Here is a 25,583-nt window from a genome sequence, read left to right on the forward strand (position 1 = left end):
ATATCCTTGGCACTGAGTTAATATAAGCCTATACACTTGATATCTACTTCTTTTCGTGGAAGTAAGGTCACTGAGTGTCTTGCAGGTCTAGAACCTCTAGATAATGAATAGCAAGGGATAATCCACTGATTCAATCTTTAACGTTTCATATATGTTATGTGTGTGTGTATATATATATATATATATATATATATACACATACATATATATATATACACACACACACAAATAAATATATATTTCTTGTTTTCCCTCCTGTTAAATGCCTTATTGGCAATTAGATTTCTAGAGAAGTTGGTTTCAGTCCAGGGTAAGAATCCTCTAACCATCTGTCAGAAAATGGAATGTAACACAAGATGTAAGCCTTAAATGGTCCCGTCCAAGGGGCAGCAGAAGAGCACTAACAAGGAATCTGGATGGAGGACTCAGGTTGCTAGAGGTCCTGTCTTCATCCCCAAGGAAGGGTTCACAGAACACTGAGATCTGATTTTATGGGCAGAGCTTTGTGAAAAGCGAGCATTATCGCACCCACTGCCATAGAGTACTTCTTTGTTGAAGCTCCACAATTACTTAACTGCTGAAATTTACAATCCTGTAGTGGTGATGGTTAAGAAATCAAGCTGTGACAAAGCGAGAGAGAGGCATGGGCATATATACACTACCAAACGTAAGGTAGATAGCTAGTGGGAAGCAGCCACATAGCACAGGGACATCAGCTCGGTGCTCTGTGACCGCCTGGAGGGGTGCGATAGGGAGGGTGGGAGGGAGGGAGACGCAAGAGGGAAGAGATATGGGAACATATGTATAACTGATTCACTTTGTCATAAAGCAGAAACTAACACACCATTGTAAAGCAATTATACTCCAATAAAGATGTAAAAACAAAAAAGAAATCAAGGCCATTTGTTAGAGTAAAGATACATAGATTATACGTAGCTTAATTCAATTAAAATATATAGGGAAAGTAATCCCTAAATATTCAATCTTGATAGGTTTTCTATTTCACCTTCTGTCCCATTAATTAAATGTTTAAATGTAAGCAAGGTGATTACTGGAGTAAAACTAATCTATTTAGAAAGCGGCCTCCAGCAATGACACTTTCACAGCAGAGCTGAATAAACAAAAGCGAAAGCATAAGTGCTTTGGGGGATATCTTTTCAAGGGAGACATTTATTTCAGACTAGTACAAAAGATACTCTAATCTTTTAATAATGTATGTATTTGGATGTAAAACACTCATGTAATTTAAAAGTGATAACAAATGACTCTTCATTTCAAAAGCTTTTCCTTTCTTCTTGAAAACTAGTCACCTAAACACAATGAACCCCTGAGCTGAATAGGGGATCAGTGCAAACGCTGCCCTGAAAGCTTTCACATAACAAAGCTGATGCACAAGAGCACAGAAGGAGGGTAACCCGTGGGCCCTGGAGTCAGACTGCTGAGCTTCGATCTCAGTGCCATTCCCTGACCAGCTTGCATGAACTTTGGGGAAAGTATGTAACTCCTCTGTGTCCGGTTTTTCATCAATAAAATCAAGATTATAATGTAGTTCATCGAGTGCTTGAAAGATTAAATGCATTTATTCATGGAATGGAAATGTAGAGCACTGTCTGGCAATGGTAAATGCTCAATAAATATTAGTTATTATTATTGTTATAGGTATAGGAAATCACAACCACTGATGAATTGCACATATTGAAGAATCCTGGTTATAAAAGGCAGCGTAAAGGGGACATTCTACTGAAACCTCTCTGCAGTTAATTTTATCCATTTATCTCAGAGAGGTGATTTCTCTGAAAACCAATCAAAACCTTCTAACTTCAAGTTCTCTTTACCTTTAAAAGTCTACCTAAATTTCTTCTTTACCATCTCATACTGATAATAAAAGGAGTTAATACTAAGACTTTTGTTCATGGTTTCTGCTTGGCTCCTTCATAGATTCTTATATTCCATACTACTCCTTGGTAGATTGTCCTAGGTTTAATAACCATTATTAAGAAATTATCTTCCTGGTGTGTGTAATTCTACCAATACTCATTGGGCTAAAAAATAAAAATGTTTATCAAATAAGTAAAGAAATGACTCTTTTTTTCATGGGGGTGTATCTTCCTTATTGTTTGCTTTTGCTTTAGCATTTGTTAGCAAATGTCAAATAACAAAATGCTACCATGAATATGTATTTACATTTTCTTTCTTTTTTTTGTTTTTGACTTAAACAACAAACATTTATTTCTCACAGTTCTGGAGGCTGGACGTCCAGATCAGAGTGCCAGCAGGGTCAGGTTCTTGGTGAGGGCCCTCTGGCTGGTCTTGTCCTCACATAGCCTTCCTTGGTGCATGCAGAGAGAGCCTGTTTCCTCCTATCTTTATAATTAATCCCATCACAATGCCCCAGCCATGACCTAATCTAACAGTAATTATTTCCCAAAGGTGGCACCTCGAAATACATCACATCGGGGGTTAGAGTCTCAACATAATGAATTTGGAGGGAGGAGGAACACAGACATTCAGTCCATAGATGGTATTTTTATAGTTTATCTAAATGTAAATACAATCTGAAGTGAAAGATTAAGTATCTACATTTTCTATGTTGAAATAAGTGAACTGGCCACAGCTGCTCAAGAGCAATTAAGAAGACCTTTAGATTTGAGATGATAGAGGAATAAAGTAAGGGTTGGGAACACTTTGCCATTGGGCAAAGTCTCTAGATTAATTTTATCCAATTTGTAAAGCAACTAGTGATCATATTTATGGCTATGGTTGCAAATACCCCAAAAATGCTTTAAAAAGGGATATGTTAATGAGAAAGGTGATGCCCATGCTGAAGACAGGCCTCAGACTCTACGGAAATGGCCCCTTGTTATAAAACGTGGGTGTCTTCCCAGGGAAGTAAACTTTTACACATGCTGTAGAGAAAGAGGCAGAGGTGCTACTCAGGGTTGCCTGGGCAGTGATGCTCCTCCCTTCCAGAGACTCCCCCTGCCCCTTTCCCTCCTCCACACAGGACAAAGATGGAATCTAGCTGGTTCTATTTGGCTCCTGAACCTGGCAGGTTCCAGTTATCTCTAAGTTTGTGGAAGTTATTCCTGAATGGTGAAACAAGCTCCCAGTGTGAAAGGACTGCGGTGCAGCAGGGAATGAGATTGTAAGGCCTGGCAACACCATGCTGTGTCAATGGTGTGTCACCGAGCGCTGAGAGCTCCTGCTGGAAGGTGGGGCTTCAAGGCCAGTTGGCTTCAGATATGCTGCATTTGCTCCTGGAGCTCACATCACAACTGCCACTCAGATTCCTACCTGGGTTCACTATATTAACAATTCAACCCTCCCTTACAATGGTATTTTCCTGCCAAGTCAGACATTATCTTTTAATTTATAAATGGTACCTTCCTGAAGGCCCTGTCTACTTTTTGATTGGGAAATATTTGAGGATGTTGAAATTGCAAGTTTTGGTAAGACTAAAATGCTTTTTATAAGTAAATCTATCAAGTTGTCTAGTTTAAAAGTCCAAAACATCATAATATGTTTTTTTCTATCAAAAAGCACAGACTTTTGCAAAAAAAAAAAAATCTCAAAATTCTTATAAACAATGCTTTTCCTGTCCATCCTTGAAAGCTGATTTTCAACTTCTCTTCCTTAACTTACTTTAACATTGAATTGATTTCTTTCCTGGTTGTCATTTTAATCTTTGGTCTTGATCACTGTATTAGTTTGGTTGTCATTTAGATTTTCCTCTCAACTCCAAAATACATTTCATTTAATACCTTTTACTTAATTACTTAATTTTACTGTCAGTAGATTTTCTTAGAACTGAGTTGTACACCCCTGGTATACATGTTTATATTTCTCTACATCTGTAGCATCCATCCATCCATCTAGCCTCTCACCTATCCATATGACGACTCATCTGAACCATGGAGAACTAGCACCACATGGAAACCTACTACAATTTACTTTATAGATTTTTTTGAAGCACAGTTATAATCATTAGAGAGACAAAGGACTTAACTGTTTACATCAAGGTTTAAAACACTTTTAAAAAGAGGTTTATTATAGTTTTCGGCCAAACCGAATTGTTTAAAGCAGAGTTCACATCTGCCATTGTGTTTTCCTGCACTGAGAGATTTCACTCTAAGAGAGCTTACATGTCACTTTCTCAGTTAAGCTTTTTTTGTTGCCACCAGCTTATTTCCATTCTGCTTTCATACCGTGCTTTTCTTTGTAGGATTTTGCAAATATATTTAAATAATTATTGGTGAAATTCTTTAACGCCTATCACACTACTAGATTATAAACCCCACTAGAAAAAAGACCATGTCTGTCTTGTTTATTTTATATCCTTAGCACCTCACATGGTACTTGGTATACAGTAAGTTCTCAATAAAGGTTTGTTACGTTGGTGAGTGGATGAGGTTGAAGTCACTTTCACAGATGGAAAATTATTTTGAAGAAGCAGCAGCAGCAGCAGTAGCAACGTGTCATTACTGCATTTTTCTTCTGTTTGGTGTATCTGAATAATTGTGAAATCGCTTTTCCCTTGGGCTACAGCGTCACAGGAGAAAAACAATTCAAAGGTGCTAAGTACTCTGCAAATGTTTAACTCCAACTGGGAAATCAACACTGGTTACAGCAGTAATTTAAAGACAGATAAAGCTCTGAGGGTCAACACCAATAGGATACTTTTGGGCACTGTCTTGCTATTAATTCCCAGAAAGAAAATGCTTTGATCAATGCACGTATTGGCTGCCTACCATGTAAAAGGCATGCTACTTGGCTTTACAATGTGTATCAAAAAGCCCCTGATTCAAACTATTATCTGATTGGGAAGTTATAGGAATGCACGGAAAAGCTAACTAGAAACAAAAGTAAATGCTAAGTACGAGGGCAAATGATTGGTATTGCAGATGAAGAGTAAATGATTCGTATTACAGGCATTAAGAGAAGAACTACCAACAGACAGACTGGAGGGGGTACAGTCCATTTACACGGGCAGAGAAGAGCAAGACAAGTGTTCTAGATATAGATGAAAAGAAGTGGGTGGGCAAAGATGTGGCGAAAAGGAAAGCCAAAAGTTGTTCAGCGCGATGAGCGGAAGAACAATTTGGCTAAAGTAAAGGGTTCATGCAGAGGGACGCAGAGAGATCGGTCACAAAGGTAAACTGACCCATAAAGTAAAATTATAACTATGAAGCTGAAGAGGAAGAGTATTCTGCCAGCTTCTGGGAAGCCCCACACAGACACATGGCATAATTCAAGCAATATAAAATATTCAATGATGATAATATCTTAATAGTGCACAACGTTTTGTTTCAAAGTAATTTCATCTATTATTCACACAAAATTTTTTTTTTCTCATTTTACAGAGATGTCACTGTATGCCAATAATTTTAGATGAGTTCGTTGTCTCACGGCAGAGCTGGGATTCAGAGCTACATCTTTGGCCCTGGCATCTTGCAGGAGTAAGCAGGATTTGTCAGAGTGAGGAAACCGAAGCAGGAAGAGGGGCAAGTTGTTTGTCTGTTAATGCAGACTGGAAAGGATAAGAACTGAATGGATTAACATAGGATATGGGGATTGACATAGGGGATGGGACATGTACAGTCCTCACTGCGTTCTGAAAGCTGCTTTTAATTGCAGGCAAGTATGAACTACTAATCCGAACGACTGGACATTTAAACATGGAGCTGATCACATGACTATTATCGGTTTTAAGACAGCAGACTAGACTCACAGACGTAGAAAACAAACTTATGATTACTAAAGGGGGAAGGGGGGAGGGATAAATTAGGAGTTTGGGATTAACAGATACACACTACTATATATATATAATAGATAAGCAACAAGGACCTACTGTATAGCACAGGGAACTCTAACGAATATTTTATAATAATTTATAATAATTATTTTATATTTTATAATAACCTATAAGGGAAAAGAATCTGAAAAAGAATACATATGTAATGTATAACTGAATCACTTTGCTGTACACCTAAAACTAACACAACATTGTAAATCAAATATACTTCAATTAAAAAACAAGATGGCAGAATAAATCTATTTTTTTTCTTTTTCTTTCATTTTGCCAGAGAGCTATTACTGCTTCTTTAATTCGCAGGAATTTTAAAAATCAAATCACAGTCTAACTACTAGGTTATAATCCCAGAGGCCTTGATGGTCATCTGTTTTCTAAGAATCAAATGGTTAACTCAGAGAGTCTTCATGGCTGTTTCTTTCCACTGATTGTGTTTTGAAGGTGCTTGCAACCAGTTTTATTGCACTGGCTTTTAAAGTTCTCGTTAACATTTATTTTATTCTAATACAGTCATCCTCCCTTCAGCAGTGAACTCCCAGTCCCACATACTGTACACAGTGCTAGTGTAATAGCTTGAAAGTGCTTCAGAGATTTTACACAAAAGTCTTTTGAAATTGTGCTCAAACTGAAGAATATATCTTTCTTCTTCCTATCAGTTTATCTTCTTCTCTCAGGAGAATTTTTTTCTTTTATGAAAAGGTTCCCAAAATGAAATGCTTCTATCCCCTCCCCGAGAGATTGTGATCCGCCCTAAAGGCAGAGTGAAAGAAGCACAGAACCTCAAAGATAGCAATGCACTGATGTCTATTGCCTTTTAAGTTCCTGCCTTGTTAAATCAGAACCACAGACAAAGAAGCAATGCACATCTTATTCAAGAAATCTCTATTGGTCTCAAGCAAAACTGCATTGCCTAGCATTGTGATGGATGGAAAAAGGCTAGACCTGTTTTCATGGAGTTAAAATCTCAATTCTCTTTCTCTTTCCGTTTTTTTTTTTTTTCCTGTTTCGAGGGTTTTTTTTAAATTTTTAAAAAACTTGTAAGTATAGTACATGCTACTTAGTAATCAGTCTCTGTCAAGAAAATTATTCATTTGGGCACTGCCTTCACTAGGTGTAACAGAAAAAAAGTTTAATGCCATAAAACAACAAAAACATAAGTGCTCATAAATTACATACTTTTGGTAAATAACAGGATCACGGTGGGACATGCAAAACAACCTACTGAGTTCTTGCATTTCTTGTAGGTACCAAGGGGAATTTTGGGGACAAGATGGAGAAGCCTTATCCAACGAAAGGGAACTACTTCTTATTGATTTTACACAAGAGGCTTCAAGATTGAGATTCTGTTTGGAGACGGAAAAAAAAAAAGTCTTTGCTGCTTAAAAATAAGAAAGTTACAAAAACACTGGCCTTGACTTTATTTTTTCCTCTTTCTAATCAAACGTTAACCATTCTTCCATGTCCAGATCATATTTTATCTGAAATAAGACCTTCTCTGACCATTCTAGAAAAATCACCCCTTGTCGAATGTACTTAGTGTTTGACTCTCTTGGTTTTACTTCATGACACCATCTTACATTTTCATGAAATCATCCGGATGTCTCGCTCTGTCAACTAGTTGATAAGCACTTGATATGCAGAGAACATGTTTTACTTGATTTTGCATGCTTCTTGCCACAGAGAACCAAGGGCAGGTTCTTTTCTAGGAACTAGGCAATAAGAAAAGGGGGACAACTATCCCTCACATACTGCCATCCGTGGTTGTGGCAGAAACTCTTTGTGCCTACCGACAACCATGCCCCAAGGCCACAGGGGAGGGTCCCCCAGAGTCAAAATGGCAACGAAACAGACTGTGCAGCTAGAGCAAACTCCAGCCAGCAGGGGTCACTCTCTGAGTCATGGGGACAGGAGTTGGACAGTCAGAAACTTTATCTGTAGGACAGCGCAGATTCCTCTGGGGAGAGGTAGTGATTGGAAAGTGTGACATGTGGTTTGCCCTTTGGAGCAGGATCCCTGACAGATCCAGAAGGTACAGGCCTCAGTATCCAGGCCTCAGCAGGAGGTGGGAAAGTGCGAAGCAGGAGATCAGGGTACAGGCAAAGGGAGAGACCCACTTCCCAAGGGGAAAGTGGAATGCAGGCTTGAAACGAAGGTAACAACCGATTCATAAGGACGGAGGACAGCAAGCAGGTGCCTGGGAAGGCATCCTGGACACCAGCCTAGGACAGGAAGCTGCCTCTCACAACTCGCAGAGGCATGGGAAAGGCTCCCAATTCCAGGAGTTTTCAGACTGGCTCAGAGATAAGGCTGCCTTTTCCTGCCTCTCCTGGCCTGTATTTGGCCTCACATGTATTACTTGATTGGTTTCTTTCTGTTTCATTTCTCTTAATCTCAGAAAGCCACACTCAGAAATGCTGCATATATACTATCCGGACCAATGCCAAGGAGGGTTAATGACTGTTTCACACTTTCTCATTCATTCTGCCACACCTCTAACACCTCACATCATTTCCTTTCATAAAGAGATTACCTTTATGAAAGAAAACAATGTGACCCCCACTCCCCCTCTCTTCTCTAGTCAGTAAATAATGCCCTCTCCTTTCCTGGTCTCTTTTGGGCCACAGGTACAGCGTTGCAGAAAGAAAGTACAGGATGCTGGACCAGATGATGTCGGTTTGATGCCAGTTCATCACTACCTAACTGAGTGACCTTGGGCAAGGCAGTTACCATAGAGACTCACTCTGGGAGGCAAATGATATTTATTTTAAAGTTTAATTCAATTTTTTAAAAATAAATGAATACATACGTATCACAAGGTCTGACTCATGGTAGGTGCTCAACAGATGAAATCTGAATTTGAATTTCAAGCTATAGCTTCTTTCTGCTTATTTTTCACAATCCTTTACATGTGCAGTCACACTATTCTTATTTAAATCCCCATCCTTCTTAAGAAGCATGATTTTGGATTTCTCTCAATTATTCTTTCTTTTAAAGCCTATACCTATCATAGCAGTAGCTGTCAACCCTACTTTACATTAGAATCTCCTAGAGAACAATTAAAAAATAACAGTGCCTGGGCTCCCACCTCTGACCAACTGAATCTGGAACTTTGAAGATAATCACAAAATCTGCATCAAACAATAAATGAAAAAGTAAGGAGAAAAAGAATGACTAAAAATGCTTAATTAAAACCAGACCAAAAGAGAACTTAAGTTATTACACATACTATACAAAACTCCAAGAGGGATTTGAAAACACTCACCTTTGTTATTGTATACATCTAAGTAATTTGGTGCTGAAAAAATTGTAATGAGAGAAGGGAAGCCTGTTGTTTGGCTTTTCCTGTACATGCGGTACCTAAAAACAATAAATACAAGTCAAAACAAGGCTAAGTATGGAAAAAAGATGATATCAAAATAGACATTTAGAAATAGAAAATTAAAGTTAAGTTTTACTATTCAAAGAGAATTCAATTATGGAGGCACTAAAAATTTTCTCTCTGAAGTCTGTTATACACAGACATCAATTCATTTTGAGGGTGACAATGGAGACGCACAGTCATATGTACAATTTCAAAATAGGTCTTTTCTAAGTTTAGCAGACCTGGGAGAGAGTGGAATTCAGTGAAAAATCAGAATTCATTTCCATGTTGAATAGAGAGGACAAAGGCTGCTTTTTGTACACAGATACCTGTACCTACCATGTTTTTCAGAAGTTTGCCAATATTTTTAACATGAATAGATTAAATAAGCAGTGCGATATACAAAACTTTACCACTAATAACAAGGCTGATTATTCTATTTGTAACAATATTCTGTCATGGTTATATAAATCCATTTTGCCTAGACCAAGTGATTTGCTTTTCAGAGAATGTCTGGTTAAATCTGTGGGTTTTACGAGCTGAAATTGTTTCTATTTTAGAATTTTATTTATTACCAATCTCTTCTGGTGTCTATAGGTCAAAGATTATTGTCTCAGCAGGGAAATATTTAATCAATCAGTAATGAAACCTCTGCAAGATGTTTGGAAATAAATTAACAATCCAGTTACTTTTCTTTCACTGAGACAAAAATAGGACTCTAGTCCTCAAATCAAAAAATACAGGAGATTTGGTTCTTTTCCATCAAGGTGAAAATGTATCTCACGACTTCTATGTGACAGATTTCAGGAATATTAGTTTAGAAAAATTCCTAAAGTGCAAAACAAAATTTTATCATTCCTTGGTTCTTCTGCGTCAGTTATTTCTGGCAGACTAATCATGCCTAAATTAGCTGGGGTCTAAACAGGCCTCAAATAGTACCTTTAGATAGATTAAATAATGACTTTAAAGTTTATAATTTTACAAATATTTTGATACTACTTTTCCCAAGAGAAAATACCCCCTTAAAAATCTTTTGAAATGTCCTAGAAGTATTTATTCTGCTTATGGAACTGAGCTTTGTTGGGGGAAAAAATCAGAATGGAAAAGATAGTGACGCTCTTAATCCTGGTACCTTGACTTTATAAACTCTGCCTGATTATGCCTACTTGACAGCAAATAAAAACAAAGAATCTGGATGACATAATCTCAACTTTCCCCAATGAATCAGTCAACTGCTCATTTTAAACAAATATACTTGTTGATTTTAATCGACACACTTAACCTGTTTTCAAGTAAGCAGATGGATTTCAGGTCTACCATGGGATTAAGATAAATCTGCTTAACATGTTCAGTTGGGACAGTCAGCCAAAAAGCAATGGTGACACCACTGCCCTGAAAAGTGAAAAAAATTATCTGAGGACCTGATTGGCTGGGTATATCAATAGGTTACTGCGACTATTGGCTACAAGAGCAGTGAGCACACAATATTGGATCAGTTCATACTTGCTGACTGATTGCTTGAAAAAAGCTAATTTTGAAAACAACAGGATCTGCCTTGATTCAGAATCATCACAGGTATGGGCTTACTTCAGAATGCGGGCATCTGAATTCCCAATTTCAGTGCACAGATTTTAAAAATAAATGTTCCTCCTTTTCAGAAAACTTAGAATATGAAGGAATGAGCTTAAGCTTTTGAAGGCAAAACAATGCCTTTCAGTGGAGCATACTGGGAAGGGTATTGGACTTCAAATCCTAGAATTAATTATGCTTATTTCTCCCTATGCCTATCTCCCAAATGTAGATTGAATGTACCATCAAAGTGCATATCTGATATTTTTTAGATTTCTAAATCCTTGGAATCAGTTTACATTTTTAAAATTTACCAGATATTACAAAATCATGTTATGTATTTGTTAGTTAGAATATAGGATTTTCCCCATCATTTGAATGTCTCTTGTTTTTGCCCTTTAAAACTTGGGATCAGGAATGATATCCTTTAAACAAGAGTACAACATGCAATACCTGTTAAATACGTATGTGTAATTCTCATCTACATTGCCAACCAAGACTGAAAAGTAGCGGGCAATTTACTCACTTATGGGACAACGGTAAGAGCGGGAATTGAAAGAAATAAAAGGAGGTGGCCTCACAGTGCTTAAGACAGCCAGGTGAAAATTCTACCTCTTCAAGCTAAAAACGAAAGGACTTTAAAGGGGACTTTACAGCACTTCTGCAAACCACTTATTCCCCAGGACCCTGCCATATCTGTGTCACCAGAAGGCAATTTTTAGGTCTAATTCCTTCAGGGAGAGAGCTTGGCAAAGGGAACCTCCACTGCCGAGCATATGAGGGACTGACAAAGTGCAATGCATGGTTTTCATAAACCCACAAAACGGCTCACCCTGCGTCTTGCGCTTCATGGGCTCGGAGTATAGATAACAAGTTATTGTGCTGTAAGAATTCACATACAGCCGGGTAACTGCCAGAGACAAAAAGAAAAGAGAAAAGTATCTGTTATGAAATCATCAAGAGTAGCACATTTATCTATAACATCCAGATTTATGTGACTGGATCAATTAGAATCAAACATACATCATTCATGAAACAAGCCTCTTGGTTCTAAGGACAGGTTTTCCACTGTGGCAGAAAAAGTACCTATAGCTATACTTTTTTTTTTTTTTTTTGAAGTATAGTTGACTTACAATGTTGTGTTAATTTATGCTGTCCATCAAAGTGATTCAGTTATACATACATATGTACATTATTTTTTTCCATTATGATTTATCACAGTATATTGAATATAGTTTCCTGTGTTATACAGTAAGACCTTGTTGTTTCTCCATTCCATTATTATAGTTTGCATCTGCCTATAGCTGTACTTTTATTTATTTATTTATTTATTTATTTATTTATTTATTTAGGCCGCACCACATGGCTTGAGGGATCTTAGTTCCCTGACCAGGGTTCGAACTCAGGCCCTCTGCAGTGGAAGCACTGAGTCCTAACCACTGGACCACCAGGGAATTCCCTACAGCTGTACTTTTAAAGGGCTGGAGGTGTGTGAATTGGAAAAAGAATGCTGTCATTATATAACGACACTAGAAAAGTATCCAACTCATAGAGAAAATCAATATTATTAAGTCTACATCTAAACACAAAGTGAATGGAAGCATAAATATAACATAAGAGTGGAATTTAAAGTATAAATCCCAATTTTCTGAAATATAGCATTATTTGTATTTGGGTGCCTGCTTGAGAGCTTGACAGAAAGGACTGAGCTAGGGAGTGGGAGAGAGTAAGTCTTCTGAAAAGTCAAACTGTCAACTTCTTTATGGGTACATCAACTGATTATATCATTCAAAATCTAAACAGAATTATGAAATCCACAAGATTTAAAAATGTGTACTTTAAATGTGACCAACAGAATTTTATCTTAAGACATTGTTTCCTGTGACTTAATAAAAATATCAAACATACAATCAATAGGATTTTGTCTGTTAAGAAAGTCTCAAAACCAAAGATGAAAACGTCATTAAAAATGAAATTCAAATTACAAACTAAACTTGAAAGACCTTTTGCAATCCCTTTATCTCTGCTCCAAGAATTTTTAATGAGAAAAATGTACATCATAAAAATGAATAAATTTTAGATAGTTCAAATCAAGAGACAGCAAACCAATGCTTGTTTAAATATAAACAAACTACAGATATTCACTAGAACCTAAACTACATATACTATAGGAAACAACTCACAATTATAAAAATAGCTCTTTGGGGAAATAATAATATATGTCACTCAAATAATTAAAAAAAAAGAGAAGATGAAAGTCATTTCTATGCTACAGATTTTGTAAGAATTCTCTGATTAAGAGGAAAAAAATACCATTAAGATGGCATATCACTGTAGAGATACTGATTATAAAAAGGATTCAGTTCTTTGGCAAAAGTGGGATCTGAAATCAAAAATAGTCTTTGTGCATGTGCAACATGTGCACACATATTTGTGTGCATGTGTGTGTGTGTGTGTGTGCGCGCGCATGCGCACATGTGTCTTCGAGAATATTCTAGCAATTTGCTAGGGAGAGAGAAAGAGGAGACATCCATGCCGCCTTCCCTTCTTAGTGTTCCCAGGTCATCCCAATAAATAAACCACCTAACTGATGAACATGAGCATGATCCACAAATTGGAGGAGATGGGCCACCCAGAGTGTCTACATGGAAACGTGTCCACATGGTACCTAGATCAAGAGTTGGCCGACATGTGCCATCAAAGACTTCTGTTCTACTTTGGGAAAAGGTGAGTATATCACTTTTCCAGATCAGTGTGTCAACGAAAGAGACCTTAATTTCAGAGACACTGGTTGGTCTTCAAAACTAGCACATTTGCTTGTACATATTAGCTACAAGATGCCCAGACAAAGGGGGACAGAGTAGCGGAGGCACTCAATAAATGTTCCCTCCCTATCTCTTTAAGCAGTGTACTTACATTTCTTGTGCCCTCAAAATGCTTCTTTAGAAAGACACTACTGCCTTGTTGTACCACTGTAAGACAGAGGTTGTTTGTCTATGTTTGTCACTTTTTCCCTTGTGCAAATGGCTTGGTTGCTCTTTTTTATCTATTTTTTTCCTTTTAGAAGAAGTTACCTAGTCTTATGAAAACATAATTTTGATATATTTTCTTCATGCTAAATTTGATACCCTTATGTGTTTAAGCTAAGTTTTCCCCCATGGAAATATACATCTTATATTTAATGGAAATCTGAAGAAGATAAAATTAACCTAGCTAGGTTAATTTGCTAGGTTAATAGCTTTAAGTGAGGAACACTTGATTACTTGCAGCGAATTCATTTTGAAGAAGATTTTTAGAAACGTAAAAGCATGCATACTCAAATACTTGAACTTTCTAAGAATTACAAACATTTTTCTAAATAATAATTTCTTGAACAATATTAGGAAAAAACCCTCTACAACATTTTTATGCTTTTTAATGGAAATGATGATAAACCACAAAGCGTTCAGCTGAAAAGCATTAAAAAAGATACACGTAGAATGGTAGGAAAAGCAGAGTTCAGAACACCTTAACATCATAGGGAGAGCTGGAAAATCATTAATTCACCAATAATTTATCAAACACTAATCGGTGATTTTCTTTCCATTTGTTATGAGACACAGGGAGGGGTGGTATGATAAGTGCAAGGCATGGTTTCTGTCCTGAAGATATAATCTAGGTAGCAAGGTAAAACATATTTTTTTTAATTAAGAAAACTACATTAAAGATAAAATAGTAAAGCTTTGTAGAGAAATTATAAAGCAAAAAAGAAAGCATGTGGGTCTGAGGAAATCTTTTTGAAAAACATCTATCTTGTAGTAGTTTTTTTTTTTTCCTTTCTCTTTTCATTAATAAGGTGACACTTCTGAGCCCACAAAGAAAAAAGAGCCTTTCCTCCTCCAGGCTGATCAGCTCAAGCCGGGGCCATGGCCTTCTGAGCAGAGGGCGGGCTGAACCTCAGTCCCACTCATCCCTCTCCACAGGGGTACCCTTGTCAGGCACAATCTAACTGTATGAGTGATTCTGCTGGAACAGTTTTTTTTAACCCTATGTCCTGAACATGTCTTCTAACGACACTTGCTTCAAGGATTGGTGAAGGCCAGTGATGCTTTCAGCTTTGTGATATTCATTTACCAGCATGCGTTGCTGTATTTGGGAAAGAAGCTATTGTAGTCTTTGAAAATGTTGGGTTTTTTCTATTGGAATATGATTATTCCTTAAGCACTAGAAAATGCATCTTCTCTGAGTAGAAAGGGAGGTGGAAATTTCCATGGAATAGTAAGGATCCTTAGATTTGGGTTCTTATTCCACTTCTTTGAGCCTGAATTACCCCATTTGCAAAAATGCAGACAGTATTATTTCTTTCATAGAATTGAGAGGAAGATTAAGTGAAGTAGCAATATATGTAGATGTCCTAGCCCAGTGCCTGGCCCATGGCAGTAGACATTCAGCCACTCCTATTTGTCTCCTCACTACCACAGTGTGGAGGTAAGAATGCGCCACAGAACGTGAGTCAGCAACCCCAGATTCCAGCAGTAGCTGTTCCATTTGTTAGTTGTGACTTGTGTTAGACCTTAGAGGCAATAACTTATGGGGATTAGCAGACAGGCAAGGGGTTAAATTCCGCCGAAGGAAGGAAAGGAATAGGGAGGAGACTGAGCATGAACAAAGGTAAAGAAAGTAGAAAAGACAAAAATGTGAGAAATGATAGAAAAAGTGGCTGGGCATTAGCGCGAACAGCTATTATTAGACTCATTCTATTGCTTCTCTTATTATTTTTGTTTCTTGCTATATTAAACTCTATTTTAGACCTTGAAATAAATCTTGTAGATTTCAGATGCTTTAACCATGATAATAGCCAGCAGGCATTATTAAAATGCCTTTTTATGCTTCTATGCCTTTGCATATACTTTCCCTGAGTTTGTTTGTTCCTCTGCAAAGGCCCACTCTTCTGCGAAGCCTTAGCTAAATTATCATTTGTGAACCCTTCCCTTCAAACCTACCTCACCCTGAGGTGCATAAAATTGCTACATCCACTATGTTCCCATAACATATGAATCTAATACATCGCTTGTCACACTGTAGTGTAATTTATGTTGATACATCTGCTCTCCAGCAATAGCGAATGCCTTAAGAGACAGACACTGTTTTATTTGCCTTCATATTCTAAACGCTCAGCAGCAATTTGTCAGCTTACTGAAGCTCACACACAACTGTTGGAGGAGCCTCAACAGGGGCAGTTATACAGGTGCGAGATGCAAAGGGTTTCCTTCCCTCATTGGCTCCGGCGAAGCAGAGGCAGGCAGCCTGCAATCCCTTGCCAGTGGACCAAGAGAAAGCCTCCACCCGCCTCCTTGGTGCCTCACCCACTCTCAGCCTGGTAGTATGGAGGACTCGCCCCCCTTCCCAGCTCCTCCTCTGCTTCTTGGGGCCTAGCAATGGGTTCTTAGCCCTGGGGTGTCCTGGCACTGCCCGGATGCTGTCAGGCCTATCTTTTCCTAGGACTTGCTGTGTTGTTTTCTTTGCCCCAGGTTCTCCAAACTAATTTCATTTTGCCCACTAGGGATCAAGTCTGGAAGGGCTCCAGCCCTTCCTGCCAGAACTTCACCAGAGCTCAAGTCCTCAGCTGCCAGCTGCCTCAGGAGCAGTGAGCAATTTTTATTTAAGGCAAACTTTTTACTGAAGTATAACATCTTTACAGAAAGTTGAACCAATCAGACGATTACAAGTGGACACCCTTGTAACTAGCACTAAGATCAAGACAACGAACATTACCTGAACTCCTCATATGTCCTTCGAGTCACCACCACCTCCTCACTAAGGGTAACCACCATCCTGGCTTTTAACCTTATAGACTTGGTTTCTCTAATGCTGTACTCTTATTTCAATGAAATCACCCAGTACGCACTCTTTAGTACCTGGTTTCTTCCACTCATCATTATACTTGTGACATTCATCCATGTTGTTCTGTGCAGTTTTTCCCATTCTCATTTGCTGTATATAGCTGCATAAATATACTACAGTTTATTATTCATTCTACTAAACAGAAATTTGGGTTGTTTCCATTTCTTGGCTATTATGAATACTGCTGCTATGAACAATCTTGTATATGTCTTTTGGCACACATGTGTACACATTTCTAGTGGATATAAAAATAGGAGTAGAATAGCTTAGTTATATGAAGGTTCAGCTTTACTGTATACCAAAGCTGCTACCTGTAATTTGGGATTGGGGGTAAAGTGAGACCATTTGGGTAGTCATCTTTCTAGAATTCCCAGAGTTTTTATCTTCCTCATATTTTTCACCACTTCCCTGTCTTCAAGAGCCTCCCCCACTGATTCTGGTTGGATATGTTCTACTCATCCTTTAACACTTAGGTCTAATAACATTTCCACCATGAGTAGTCCCTTAAACCCCATTCATCCTTGTGTGTGTGTGAGAGAGAGATAACCTCCACATTTATCACAGAACTACTCACCTTGCAATTTATCAGTTTCTATTTATTGGTCTCTGCCACTAGACTGTCATTCACTCAAAGGCGGGGACTTTACCGATAAAACCTTACGGAAGGCATATATAGTAGGTGCTCAGCTAATATTTGTTAAATAACTGAATGAATGAATGAATTCTCAAAAGGTTACCCATGAATGGAACAGTGTGAATTGAGGGGAGGGGACAGGAAGGTGCTGTGAAATCAGGTGTGATTTCGACAGGCTAAAATTGAAGGTCTTGAACTCAGAGTGGGAGGGAGGGAAGGCAGGATGGTCTAGATGCTGGTTATATTTTAAAGAAAGGGTCAATAAGACATGATGACTGGTTGGTGGTGATTTCAGCACAAGAAGAAAAAGCAAAGGTATTTGCTAGTCTGTGTGACTGGGAAAATGAACTGTTAATAGAAACAGAAAAACCAGGAGAAATCTCCAGTGGGAATTAAGCAAGTGGGAAGGTAAATAATAAACCTTTTCAGGCAAGGTGAGTCCAGGATAAGGTGACAACGGAACATTTAAGATAAAAATTCCAGCAGAAAACTAGGCATAGAGAATTCGAGCTCAGGAGAGATAAAGAGACAAAGGGACCAGACATAGATCTGGTAATCTAACCACAGAGTTCAAAGTTTACAGTGAAGCTAAGGGAATAGATGAGGTTCCTGGGAACAGTGTGAAGAAAAATGTCAAGAGCAGGAGGAAGACAAAGAAAGAGGCAGGAGAAGAGTCAGGGATCTGCCTGATAAGTCAGAGGAGAATCAGGATATGCGGAAAAGGAGGAACCAGAACATTTCAAGGTGGAAGGGGTGGACAAGAGTGTCAACTGTAGAAGAAAAGTTGGGTTGCTTGTGAACAGAAGAAAGGCTGTTGATCTGTGATTAAGAGACCAGTAGTGATTTGAGTGAGCTGCCATTTGTAGCTTCAAAAACATGTTTTAAGTGACCGTCAAGATATTCTTCAAATCTCAGCATATAGAGGAACTTTAAAATGGCTGGTTTAACTCACTTCTTCTGAAGCAAGCTACACCTAGAACACACAGCTTACAGGATGCCTCCAAGGTAAACCACCCAAAGCACCAAACCTGGCTGACGGCTTCATTTGGTCTCCATGAAAATGAAATTTTACCTCTGATTTGTCACAATCCTCACGAACTTTTATACTCTAGTGCGTGGCTGCTTCCAGCATCTTAGTTACTTGAACATTATAGGCACTGAGTATGCAAACTCTGGTCTAAGGTTCTAAAGATGATGGTAGCACTGGGGCAAAAGCAGAGTTCTTATGGATTCCTTCCTTTCTGCTACATGGACTGTCTTCTATAACTTATGAGCAGCATTGGCAAATTCTTACAGATGCATCTATCTGTATAACTTCTTTTTTTTTTTTTTTTGCGGTACACGGGCCTCTCACTGCTGTGGCCTCTCCCATTGCGAAGCACAGGCTCCGGACGCGCAGGCTCAGCAGCCATGGCTCACGGGCCCAGCCGCTCCGTGGCATGTGGGATCTTCCTGGACCAGGGCACGAACCCGTGTCCCCTGCATCGGCAGGCGGACTCTCAACCACTGCGCCACCAGGGAAGCCCATATAACTTCATTTTATTTAAATCATGGTCCAGATAATACATTAGATCATGGATAGGGTGGCATAGCAATTTAAATATACAAACTCTACAGACACATGTGAAATAAAACTGGGAGTTGTGGATCAAACTAACTGCCAATAACTCAAATAGGTAATTGTCACCAAGTTCTTTTACCAATTTTATTGTTCCTTTGTGCCCCTCTAGATCAGCTTTATAAACCATGACCACAGAGGTGGCTTGACACCTTCAAGATGACACTAAAGACAAAACAATCAAAAAGCTCTAGGAGAATGTGTGAGTCGTTTTTCTCTTCAGATAAAACAATCCACACTGCTCTGCCATTTCTCAGAGTACATAGGCTGTAGATGTTGACAGTCAGCATTTCTCATGGTTAGCGATCATTATCTCTTAAGAACCTCTAAGGAGAGGAGTTAAATAATACTTTTGGTGAGAAGAAAATTGTGAAAACACGCATAATCCTCCCATTATCTAGTTGATGGACTTTATGTCTGATGTAAACACATCTGTGTCTATATTCACAAAACAAAAAAATACCATAACTTTATATAAGTTCAGTACAGGACTTTATTTAGAATATATTTGAACAGCTGACTCAGAAAACTAATAGAGGAATGTTATACTATGAATTAAAGATTAATGCAATATGGCTTAATATCGAAATCAAGAGGTTTATATTTTATTTGATATTGTATTATTGAAGCACAACTCAGTGGTATCAAATAAGTAATTTAAACATTCCTGGTATAATTAGGGATTTGACACCAGATTTGAAAAACTGAACACTTGGCTTTGATATATTTCAACAATACAACTTTTCACTAAAAGTTGGAATGTCTTTAATAAAAGACTACTCTCCAATTAACTAATTACTGAAAAGAAACCTTAGGTTTTTCAGAAATACTATACCATGACTCTTAATTTTAGCCAAAATTTCCAAAACAATGAAATGAATTATAAACTTTCTGATAAAAAAGCTTGGGACAAACCTCTTTCTTAATATTTAAAACAAAAACCATTCTTTGAATGATGCTTTATAGTGTACAAGACTTTCTGTTCGCAAGCTTCAATTTCTCAATCACATCAACAGATAAAGAAAAGGAAACTTCTTCCCCCATAAGGGAAACAATGTATGGAACAAAATTTTCCACCAAAATGTTCCAGAATAAACTCTGATCAATGTTATGCAGAAGGATGATATCTGCTTACTCTAGAGACGAAAGATAGGTGGTTGGATGCATTTTACAGAGTTCTTCCAGCCTGGTCATTAGCTTGGCTGCCAGGGCAGGAATTGAGTGTAAACTTCAGTGAATATCAGGTATGATTTTTCAGTTTTTTTTTTTAAAAAAGACTATGTATTCTAGAACTTAAATTCTCAACTTCTCCATAATCTCTTTTGCACTTTCATTCTGGCCACTTTCACATCAAACTATATGTCTGATAAGGGAACCTAGTGCAACTGGGGGTAATAAAATGCAGTAGGCTAAAATTGAGGTAACTAAGATGTCAGGGAAATCGTGAGGATATGCAAAAACCCAACTGCGGTGTTGATTTCTTCCTGAAGTGCTCTGAAATGTTATTGGGGGTGGTAATGTTTCCAAATCTCCATACATTTGCAAATAGAAACATTACTATAAAATTTTTGTCAACATGGCTTGTCAAAGTGCTAAGAATAAATTTACTACGGCACCTATACACTGGGTTGCTGCTAATTTTAATTTATTCAGGAAGTCCAATGAACTTAAGAAAATTTAAGAATAACTTGAAAATAATTTAATTGATCAATTTGACATTCCTTTTCTCATTTAAGTTAGGAAAACTGGTAAAAATAATTTTAAGTGATGACATAATTGAATGAAGAAAAAAGAAAATCAAGGCTGGCACTGGATTTTTTCCCTACAGTTCCTGAAACAGAACGAATCTCCTACTAAACTCTACTACCTTCTTCCGCTGCTTTGTCATGCTGAAGCCACTTGCCGCTTTTATGCCTTTTCTATTCTTCACAGATATTATATCTATATGTCTATATAGATATATTCATTTATTTCTCTATCTACTTACTTATTTACATTTTTATTCCCCAAGGGCTAAGAACCCATTTGAACCAGGCTATCAAAGTGAACCTTTCATTTGTACTTGCTTCCTAGAAACGTTATATGCACATAATAACTAAATCAAATACATGGACTGATGAATAACAACAGTTAACGAATGTCACATGCTCCAAGAGGCAAGCTGGAGCTCTCCGTCCTCACCTGTAGAAGTATGAACACCCCCTGACTGTGTTGTGAGTGAAATGTTCCTGAGTCTTCTCATTTCCAAAATCCTCCAGGGGGTCTGACCACAGGATATCACACATAGGTCCATAAGCGGGTGGTTCTTTGAATCGGTCTAACTAAGAAAAATAGAAGACAGAGAACAAAATACTAATCTTTGGAAAGTTGGAATTCAGAAATAGAAGAGACCAGCATTTTTCAGTACCCACGTTTGCTCCCCAGCCACAGCGCAGCGTGAACTGCCCCCTACCTCCCTCCTGACCTGTGCTCCTTCCTCCCCACTCTTCTACTCTTCACCTTTCTCGAACTTTCCTTCCTTCTTCCTCCTGACACTCATTTATTATCTGCCTTCAGCTCACCCTTTGCTTCCCTCTTGCCTCTTTAATTCCTACCCTTTACTCTGTTTCTTCTTTCTCCTGGTTTCCTCTCCGTCTTTCTCTCCTTTTTATTTTATCCAGCCTAGTGTTTTAGTTATTACCAATTGATGTGACTCTAACTGTGTTTCATTTCTTGAGGAGAAGCTTTTGTTTTTTACCTTTGGGGAAATTTCTATTACTGCCTCCATTAAACTGTGATTTAGAAATCAGAATGGGGAACGATTTACAGTGTTTATATTCAACGATATAATTTTGAGAACAGATGGCTTTCATTTTAAGAGTAGTTACTTGCTATATGACATTTCGGATATTCACTCATTAGGGGATATCTAAGTTTCTAAAGTCCAAGATGATTGGAGTCATTTTACTGGGTACAAACCATCTTAACAGTAAGCAGTAAAATGAACTCCAATTTAGCTGGTCATTCTTCAGCTCACAGTTCTAAGCGCTATAGTTTTACCTTAAGTCCTCATATGAAATCCATTTTCCAATTTTCCAGCTATAAATGTTTAGCAAAGTCATATTTCAATTTAAAATGGTACATTTAGAAGCTATGAGCAATACAATAACTGGAAATGACACTTCACCAACAATTTTATAACAGTCACCTTCTTATAGTTTATCCTGATTTGACTACAATGAAAGGATCTTGGGTGAAGTTAGCAGATACTATGGAGTCTCTTGAAAAAAAGCCTAAAACAGCTTTGAAAACCCATTAAGAACCAATATTCTCCATTTTCAATACTTTAATATTTAAAAAAACCCCATAGGGACAGGTGAATATATAAGGCTGACAGCCTATCAAATTCTCTCTTTTTCTGAGACATAAAAGGCGATGTAAATAATGGTTTTGCTACACACCATTTTTTACTAATATCTAAAAAGAACGAAGCAGTATTTCACTTTTTCAACATCCAATGAAAAACTTCAGTAAGACAAGACCCTCTATATTTCAACCATTATACTATACGTAAAATATTCATTGCAAACTTAGACTTAAGATAATTTAAATAATTTATGCTTCTGGAACAATTCATACAAGAAAAATAATGCTTGTCCATAAAAATACAGAATTTCTTTCTGAGAAGCAAGAACTGATTATTTGGGATAGAACAGTAGAGGAGGGGAGACTTCCTGATTAATGTGAATTCCCAGCTAGAACTCTGGTAAGGCAACCAGAATATAGAATTTATTCTGGAAAAGTTATAAAATGCATTCTGAAATTAATACCATCTACTGTGAAAATAAACAACTCTGAAGTTAATTAAAGTAAGTGTGGTAGAAACTCTAACTGGCATATGGTAAACGCAAACATAAAAGTCACTTTATGGCTCAGTCCAAAGTGTAATGACAAATACAAAAATTGAACATAATATCTGAAACATGCCAGAAACAAAGTCCTAGGGATAGCAGAGCATATTTTAAAAATCTACATAATTTATGATAACAAGTTTAGTTACTGATTTCAGGAGTCCATCAGACTCTAGAAGAATAAAGTGGTTACATTCATGCAGAAAGTGAACCACTCTATACTTGAGCTCCATGACTACACTTCAGTGTCCTATCTCTACAGAACTTGAAATATAGAGCAAATATCAATCCTCTGTGCGCTACAGAACACCAGAAGCAGACGTGTAATGGTGTCTTATAAAAAAGGACACAAACACACAGAGCAGGAAACAAAGGTTTATTTAATGTATTTTTGTTTAATTTAAAAAATAAAAACCATGAATTTCCTTTCTAACAGGAAAGTAAATACAATATTATTTTTACATTTGAAGACTTGGACCTTAATGATAGAGTATTCAGATAGAATCTGACTGTTTTACTTACTTAAATATAGTTTTTCTTTAAAAACCAAAGAAATTTTAAAAGAATATTGAGCATAATCAAAGAAATAAAAGACTGTCTCTTCCACTACATAAAACTATCCTATACTACATTTTCTCATGAAAGAGATATTCCCACATTCAATCTAACTCATCTTTTTGCTGGCCAAAACAACAGTAAGATCTAATGTTAAATTAAGTAGAAAAATACCTCTTTAAAAAAATCAACTGCTTTTCACCTTGCCACTCAGTACAATCAATAAAATAGCATCATAGCCTTTGTTAGGTTGTTACTTTAAAATTTTAAGCCGTGAAAATGGTTAGATTTAAAAAAAATGCCAATATGGACACATTTTAAAGGTCAAGTTGTGATATTTTCCCAAGAGGAAAGCAACATCTTTTAACTGTAATATACCACGAATATACAACGCATTGTTTGAAATAAGCCAAGGGGAAATGAAAAGGCATATATATATATATATATACACATATATATATGTATATATATATTTTAGTGATCAGATATTTAGTATTTCTAATGACACATCACATGGTAAAATGAAACTTGAGGTTTTTGAGATGAAAACTCTTCCAAGTATAAATATATGTTTCTTTCTAGATAAAAAAAAAAAAAGAGATTCATGACCAGTTTAAATCATTTTCATTCAGAAGTATCAAGTTAGTGATAAAGGCTGGGAAATTAATGCCTTGCATTTATTACTGAAAGACACCAAATGGTAGACTTGGAAAATAACAGAACTTACTTTTCTGATATCATCTAAGGTGTTAATCTCTGGAGACAAACCGCCGTGTACACATAGGAACTGTTGGTTCATCAGGGCAGCCAGGGGCAGGCAGTCAAAGGCATCCATGCAGGCATCATATACGCGTTCTGAATACTTTATTTTACCTTTAACATATGATTAAAAACCAACTACTTACTCTTATGATTTCACAGGTAGGATTTGGTTCATAAAAATAGGTTTTTTTAAAAAATGTTTTCTTGCCGGAATCATATTAGCATATAACTACACATGCAAAGTTCCAAATGTGATTAAAGAAGACTTTTTAAAGTTATATATTAATCTTTATATCTACTATTTTTTATTTTTGTTGTCCTTCCATATTTGACAGTTTTTAGTTACTTTTTGTGTAACAGAGGTGAGAACTTTTGTATACATATATCCCTGCTAGGTACCTGCAGATGTGTATTAAAAAAAACAAAAACACAGCAACTAGGAGACCAACAGAAGAGGACACAAAACTGGCTGATTCTCCTGAATGTTCTTGTAGAAAAGCAGATTGCAAGAAAGTTTCCAAAGTTGTTTCTAAATCACTGCACATTACTTTTCCTTTATTGACTTATATCTAATGTTTGGAGAGAAGTCTCTATGCTCCATTGAAATAGGACTAAATGACAAAGAGAAATTTAAACTTCCAAGGACAATGAGGAAAATGAAGAGAAGAGGAAAGTGAAATTTATATGAAGTACTCCTCACTCTTAGTATTTACTTCTAAAGGAAGAAGTCGTCTTTAATTTTGTAAAATCCACTCAAGGCTGGTAAATCTACTGGGTCCAGAAAGAGAGGCTCAATGTGGAATCTGCCCTCCATTTGTTTTTACTGAGTGATTTGAGATTAAAGAGTAGGATTATCCTGAACAGCAGTATTCTGGCTATTTAAAAAAATAATTTCATCACTTGTTGCTTAGGCTAAATCACATCAAACATTAATTTGAATTTTTATATCACTTTAAAAAAACTATAATTTAAAAAGAAATTCTGAATTCTCTTAATTGACCATGCTCAGAAAGTAAAATGGAATGACATAATATAGTATCAGTTTTTGAATTTTTGACTTTTAAGCAAGGGATCATATTGTAATACGCTCTTTGTATGGATTAAAATCACTATTTTGCACATACGATGTTAAATGAAGAAGCCTGAAGTATACTTACATTCTTGTTTAAATGTGAAATACTCTGTTAGATGTCTACATTCATGATTTCCACGAAGTAAAAACAGTGTTTTGGGGTAAAGAATTTTCAAAGCCCACAAATACAGCACACACTGAGGAAAAAAAAAAAAGAATAATATAAAAATAAATATTTTCCATTATACTTCCACATACCTTGGCTGACATATCAGGAAGACATGAACCAAATGCACTACTGTGACCAAAAGTCCCCAAAAGGCTAAGTCTTTTTTACGGAAGATATTGAAGATCAAACAGAAAACATTACTTTGGTACAGAGCCAAGATTCATCTATACTAAAGTATAAACATTGCACTGGAGATCTAGA

At 37.0% G+C, this 25,583-nt stretch overlaps 1 protein-coding gene across 2 annotated transcripts in view; it reads right to left on the minus strand.

Moving 5' to 3' along the window:
* The window catches only part of PPP3CA (protein phosphatase 3 catalytic subunit alpha), a 298,669-nt gene that overhangs the window by 44,680 nt on the left and 228,406 nt on the right, over nucleotides 1-25,583 (minus strand). For both annotated transcript variants that reach the window (XM_060012044.1, XM_060012043.1), the window contains exons 4-8: nucleotides 25,239-25,350; nucleotides 24,047-24,192; nucleotides 21,056-21,195; nucleotides 11,572-11,649; nucleotides 9,072-9,166 (exon numbers count right to left, since the gene is read on the minus strand). In XM_060012044.1, the coding sequence (XP_059868027.1) occupies nucleotides 9,072-9,166; nucleotides 11,572-11,649; nucleotides 21,056-21,195; nucleotides 24,047-24,192; nucleotides 25,239-25,350 (571 nt within the window). The remainder of the gene's footprint in view (nucleotides 1-9,071; nucleotides 9,167-11,571; nucleotides 11,650-21,055; nucleotides 21,196-24,046; nucleotides 24,193-25,238; nucleotides 25,351-25,583) is intronic.

The sequence above is a fragment of the Delphinus delphis genome, chromosome 5, assembly GCF_949987515.2.
Source record: "Delphinus delphis chromosome 5, mDelDel1.2, whole genome shotgun sequence".
Taxonomy (NCBI): Eukaryota; Metazoa; Chordata; class Mammalia; order Artiodactyla; family Delphinidae; genus Delphinus; species Delphinus delphis.